The sequence below is a fragment of the Python bivittatus genome, unplaced genomic scaffold (genome assembly GCF_059951505.1).
Source record: "Python bivittatus isolate LINGU-HERP-01145 unplaced genomic scaffold, Pbiv_v1 ctg000330_np1212, whole genome shotgun sequence".
In the NCBI taxonomy this organism is placed as follows: domain Eukaryota; kingdom Metazoa; phylum Chordata; class Lepidosauria; order Squamata; family Pythonidae; genus Python; species Python bivittatus.
In genome coordinates, this window is record NW_028277058.1 from 29,693,143 (window position 1) to 29,699,541 (window position 6,399).

At 40.5% G+C, this 6,399-nt stretch overlaps 1 protein-coding gene across 2 annotated transcripts in view; it reads left to right on the forward strand.

Annotated features, from left to right (window-relative positions):
• The window catches only part of CRADD (CARD and death domain containing adaptor protein), a 45,414-nt gene continuing 39,015 nt past the window's right edge, over nucleotides 1-6,399 (forward strand). Inside the window, exons 1-2 of one of the 2 annotated variants that reach the window (XM_088141889.1) lie at nucleotides 1-157; nucleotides 5,863-6,161. In XM_088141889.1, coding sequence (XP_087998015.1) covers nucleotides 5,864-6,161 — 298 coding nt within the window. In that variant the 5' untranslated portion in view covers nucleotides 1-157; nucleotide 5,863. Of the gene's footprint in view, nucleotides 158-300; nucleotides 715-5,862; nucleotides 6,162-6,399 lie in introns of those variants that run through there. The other variant, XM_088141890.1, reaches the window with a different exon arrangement.

Sequence of the window (6,399 nt, forward strand, 5' to 3'; positions counted from 1 at the left end):
TTGGTTCAAGTTCCCGCCTTTCATTGAGGTCCCGCCTGTAAGAAACGTGGGAAGGGAGCACTTCCTGTTTCGCGATTTTCTCTCCAGGAAAAATGGTGTGGGGGGAGAAATTCAGAATTACGCTTGGAGTTAATAAATGATATTTTCGCTTCATTTTGTAAGTACTTTAAACGAACAGCTTTTTTGGGGGGGGGTCTTTTTATTGTTCTGATTCTATACTTTCCAACGGAGAGTTTTCAGAGTAGTCCCGCTATTTTCTCATTCTTTATAAGGCTTCTGCAACTTTATTTCTCTGCAGTTTTTCTTTCTGGAACAACGTTCTGCTATTTTTACCTTAAAAAACATGTTATTATTTTAGAGAGTTATTCACATTTTGCAAGTAATGGCTTTCAGTTGTGAGTAGATCGTTATTGCTGCATGCCTAATTTACAGGAGAGAAGAATAGTAGTGCCCGAAAGCTATTTAAACGCTCGTCCAAAATAAAGACGTGGCTGGTCCTTAAATTGGGTTCTGGACAGTGATCTAAAAACATACTTGAGACGAAATAAGGAGATCTGGAATTCTTTTCACTTCATTAACAGAAGAGTGTGTGGAAACCCCCTGTATGTTATCCTAGCCTCCATGAAGAAAGGCAAAACATGTTTTATTCTTTTCATTTATTCAATCTGCATGATCACCCATCTCATCTAAGCGGCTCTGGGCAGCTCATAACAGGTAAAAACAATCCAATAAAAGCAAATTAAAAGCCAATATACAAACATATTTTAAAAAATATTAAAAATTGTTACAAGAAATGGAAACATTGAACCTCTTGCATGATTACTCAAACCATTTAAATTGTCAGATCTGGCTTAATGGTTCTGTTATTTTCTCTTGAATTGCTATATTTAGTAATATTTTCTACTGTTTATATTAGTAATTTAAAATTAGTATTAGTAATTGTAATTATTATCTGGAAGATGCCCTTAGAGCTTCTATTTACTTTTATCCTGCAGGTTTTGTTTTCCTAAGGCTCACATCAATTTATGGAAAAGCACACTGTGTCACAAAACTGACTGCTTTGAGAAAAGCAGGATTAAATTCAGGGGTTACAGTCAAAAGTATGTCAGCCATTCTTAGAAGACACTGGAGTGCCATTGCTGACAGAGGCAGCTAAACAGAGAGTTTTAAGGCCTGTTGCTACAATAATACAAATGTTAACACACTGACCTCTTAAGTTTCTACCAGTGAAGGGACATTGAACAGAACCCATGCCAAAGATCTAGGTACACCGAGGAGCACACGGGGATATGTAGTCTTTCAAATTCCCTAATCCCAAACTGTTTAGGGCTTTAAAAACAAGAATAGAAACAAATTAGAAGGTGCAGCTTGTCCAGATAGTTCCAATCAAAACAGTGTTGTATTTTTGAATCAGCTGAAATTTCTAGATGTTTTTCAAAGAAAATCACGTTCAAAAATAATGAACATGTTACAACATTTTATCTAAGAGGAAACATGAGACAGTGATTGGATTCTCACACTGTGCTAAACTGCCTAAGCTTTTGGAACAAATGGGCACATTTTGAAATCTGCATGTATGAAGGGCCCTCTCACAAATAGCTGTGATGGGCATGGTCAGACCAGTCAGCCATGTACCAGGAAACAACTTGGTGACACTGCTTCCCATAATTCCTCTAGTCTCTTAAAATGTTCTTTATTTACCTTTGTCTTTTTTTTTTAGGCAGGTCCATTGGGGAAGTAGATAAACAGTTGTTGTTGTTTAGTCGTTAAGTCGTGTCCGACTCTTCGTGACCCCATGAACCATATTGCGCCAGGCCTTCCTGTCCTTCACTGCCTCCCTGAGTTTGCTCAGTTTCATGCTCATTGCTTCAGTGATGCTATCTAACCATCTCATCCTCTGCCGTCCTCTTCTCCTTTTGCCTTCAATCTTTCCCAGCATCAGGGTCTTCTCCAAAGAGATCTCTCTTCGCATTAGGTGACCAAAATATCTGAGCTTGAGCTTCATTATCGATCCTTCCAATGAGCAATCAGGGTTGATTTCCTTTAAGATTGACTGGTTTGACCTCCTAGCAGTCCAGGGGACTCTCAAGAGTCTTCTCCAGCACCACAGTTCAAAGGCATCAATTCTTCGGCGCTCGGCCTTTTTTATGGTCCAGCTCTCACAGCCATACATTACTACTGGAAAAACCATAGCTTTGACTATGCGGATCTTTGTCGGCAAGGTGACGTCTCTGCTTTTTAATATGCTATCTAGGCTTGCCATAGCTTTCCTCCCAAGGAGCAAGCGTCTTTTAATTTCATGGCTGCTGTCTCCATCTGCAGTGATCTTGGAGCCCAAATAAATGAAGTCTGTTACTGCTTCCATTTCTACCCCTTCTATTTGCCAGGAATTGATGGGTCCAGATGCCATGATCTTAGTTTTTTTAATGTTGAGTTTCAAGCCAGCTTTTGCACTCTCCTCTTTCACCCTCATCAAGAGGCTCTTTAGTTCTTCTTCACTTTCTGCCATTAGGGTGGTATCGTCCGCATATCTGAGGTTGTTGATGATTCTCCCTGCAATCTTAATTCCGGCTTGTGATTCTTCCAGCCTGGCATTTCTCATGATGTACTCTGCATATAGGTTAAATAAGCAGGGTGACAGTATAAACCTTGTCGTACACCTTTCCCTATTTTGAACCAATCGGTTGTTCCATGACCGGTTCTAACTGTTGCTTCTTGGCCCGCATACAGATTTCTCAGGAGACAGGTAAGGTGGTCTGGTACTCCCATCTCTTTAAGAATTTGCCACAGTTTGTTGTGATCCACACAATCAAAGGCTTTTGCATAGTCAATGAAGCAGAAGTAGATATTTTTCTGGAACTCTCGTGCTTTCTCCATGATCCAGCGAATGTTGGCGATTTGATCTCTAGTTCCTCTGCCTCTTCGAAACCCAGCTTGTACATCCGGTAGTTCTCGGTTCATGTATTGCTGAAGCCTAGCTTGTAGGATTTTGAGCATAACCTTGCTAGCATGTGAAATGAGTGCAATTGTGCGATAGTTTGAGCATTCTTTGGCGTTGCCCTTCTTTGGAATTGGAATGTAAACTGACCTTTTCCAATCCCGTGGCCACTGTTGCGTTTTCCAAACTTGCTGGCATATTGAGTGCAGCACTTTAACACCATCATCTTTTAGTATTTTAAATAACTCAGCTGGAATACTGTCATCTCCACTAGCTTTGTTGTTAGCAATGCTTCCTAAGGCCCACTTGACTTCACTCTCTAGGATGTCTGGCTCAAGGTCAGTGATCACACCAGCGTGGACATCAGGGACATTAAGATCTTTCTTGTATAGTTCTTCTGTGTATTCTTGCCACCTCTTCTTAATCTCTTCTGCTTCTGTTAGGTCCCTGCCTTTTTTGTCCTTTATCATGCCCATCTTTGCACTAAACGTTCCTTTCATATCTCCAATTTTCTTGTAGAGATCTCTAGTCTTCCCCATTCTATTGTTTTCCTCGATTTCTTTGCATTGTTCATTTAAGAAGGCCTTCTTATCTCTCCTGGCTATTCTCTGGAAATCTGCATTCAGTTGCTTATATCTTTCCCTTTCACCCTTGCTTTTCGCATTCCTTCTTTCCACAGCTATTTGTAAAGCCTCATCAGACAGCCATTTTGCTTTCTTGCATTTCTTTTTCTTTGGGATGGTTTTAGTTGCTGCCTCCTGTACAATGTTACGGACCTCCGTCCATAGTTCTTCAGGCACTCTGTCTACCAAATCTAATCCTCTAAATCTATTCATCACCTTCACTGTGTACTCACAAGGAATATGATCTAAGTCATACCTGAGTGGTCTAGTGGTTTTCCCTACATTCTTCAATTTAAGCCTAAATTTTGCAGTAAGAAGCTCATGATCTGAGCCACAGTCAGCTCCTGGTCTTGTTTTTGCTGTCTGTATAGAGCTTCTCCATCTTTGGCTGCAAAGTATATAATCAATCTGGTTTCGGTATTGACCATCTGGTGATGTCCATGTGTAGAGTCGTCTCTTGTGTTGTTGGAAAAGAGTGTTTGCTATGACTAGCTTGTTCTCTTGACAGAACTCTATTAGCCTTTGCCCTGCTTCATTTTGTACTCCAAGGCCAAACTTGCCTGTTATTCCGATTACTCCTTGACTTCCTACTTTAGCATTCCAATCCCCTATGATGAAAAGGACATCTTTTTGGTGCTAGTTCTAGAAGGTGTTGTAGGTCTTCATAGAAGCGGTCAACTTCAGCTTCTTCAGCATCAGTGGTTGGGGCATAGACTTGGATGACTGTGATATTGAATGGTTTGCCTTGGATACGCACTGAGATCATTCTGTCGTTTTTGAGGTTGTACCCCATTACTGCCTTTCCCACTCTCTTATTCACTATGAGTGCAACTCCATTTCTTCTAAGGGTTTCTTGCCCACAGTAGTAGATATAATGGTCACCCAAATTAAATTCACCCATTCCCGTCCATTTCAGTTCGCTGATTCCCAAGATGTCGACGTTCAATCTTGTCATCTCATGTTTGACCACATCCAGCTTGCCTTGGTTCATAGATCTTACATTCCAGGTACCTATACAATATTGTTCTTTACAGCATCGGACCTTCTTTTCGCTTCCAGATACATCCACAGCTGAACGTCCTTTCGGCTTTGGCCCAGCCGCTTCACTCTTTCTGGAGCTACTTGGAAATGTCCTCCGCTCTTCCCCAGTAGCATATTGGACACCTTCCGACCTGAGGGGCTCATCTTCCGGCGTCATATCTTTTAGCCTTTTAACATTGTCCATGGGGTTTTCTTGGCAAGGATACTGGAGTGGGTTGCCATTTCCTTCTCCAGTGGACCACATTTTGTCAGAACTCTCTGTCATGACCTGTCCGTCTTGGGTGGCCCTGCACGGTATAGCTCATGGCTTCACTGAGTTACGCAAGCCCCTTCGCCACGACAAGGCAGTGATCCATGAAGGGGGATAAACAGGCTTCCAGACAAAGCACTGGATTGCAGTTGACTATTCTTCATTTTCTAAAAATGCTTTTGTGGTCTGTGTCTGCCCCAAAAATACCTTTGGGAATACATATGTTTGAAGCAGATGCTGTGCTTTGCAGCACAATAGCTTCACATGTATTACATTAAAGACATTTAAAATAAAATCAGGTGAAGCAGGGACCTGTACAGCCCCATGCTGGCAACCTAGCTGTTAAGCTTTCAATTGTTTAACTTTGATTTGCTGAACAAGCTGCAATAGGCTAGGCTTATACAACATTCTCTTTTAAAACCACGCATGTTACATTATGATTTTTGTAATTTGTAAACCCAGGCACTGCAATTTCCTTTGTTCAGGAAACAGCATACGTTGTACTCCACCTAAGCCATACATATGAGTCTTTAAAACTTATATCTAAACTTAAGAAATCATCTTAAAACATGCCAGGTTAAGGTGATAAACCATAATTATATGTCCCTGTATTTTAAATTTCTGCTAGTCTTTTCGTTTACAACATTTGCCAATGGTCATGAAATATTAATCAAATAAGACAGTCTTGTGGATCTTTTGCAATATGTCACCCACATTTCAACCTGCAGTTCAAAGAACATCCAAGGCTAGGAGCTAGGTAATACCCATTAATAATAGAAATTCTAGTCTAGATAGAACTACAATTGCCACATTTTGAGGGCATCTTTTCTGTAGGAGCATGGAACTGTTGCATTATGGAAAATCTTAGGCAAGCCTGTACTTTGCTTCACTAATTCCTCATCGTAACAACAATATCAAAAATAAATAGCCAGATTTTAAAAATGCAGATTGATAGAGTTCCAAAAGTGATGGGTTCAAAGTTTGCCACTTACGTATTTCTTCTTTCTCAGGATGGATGCCAGAGACAAGCAAGTTCTGCGCTCCTTGCGCCTGGAGCTGTGTGCAGAACTGCTGGTTGAAGGCCTTGTCATTCAATATCTTTATCAAGAAGAAATTCTAACAGACGACCATATGCAAGAAATAAGGGCCCAAGTTACTAACCAAAGGAAAACTCTGATGCTTCTTGACATCCTTCCAACAAGAGGACCTAAGGCTTTTGAGGCATTTCTAGAATCCTTACAAGAGTTTCCATGGGTGAGAGAAAAACTTGAGTCAAAGCGCAATGAAGTTGTGCTAATGACTCATGCAGGTAAGATTTATTTAAGTAATTAGTAGTTTGAGAATGTAGTTCTTACTATTAATCAAAGAACTACATTAGAATTAGTGCCATGTTAATTTTTTTTTTTAATTGTGTGGGTAGCAACAGTGCTGATTTAATATCTGGCATCTTACCCCCCAAACATGTTCCAGCTCTGCAACAAAGGTTGATCCTGATAAAATGTGCTTCAGATCCAGCATTAACATGTTTGCTGTACCTGTCAGTAACT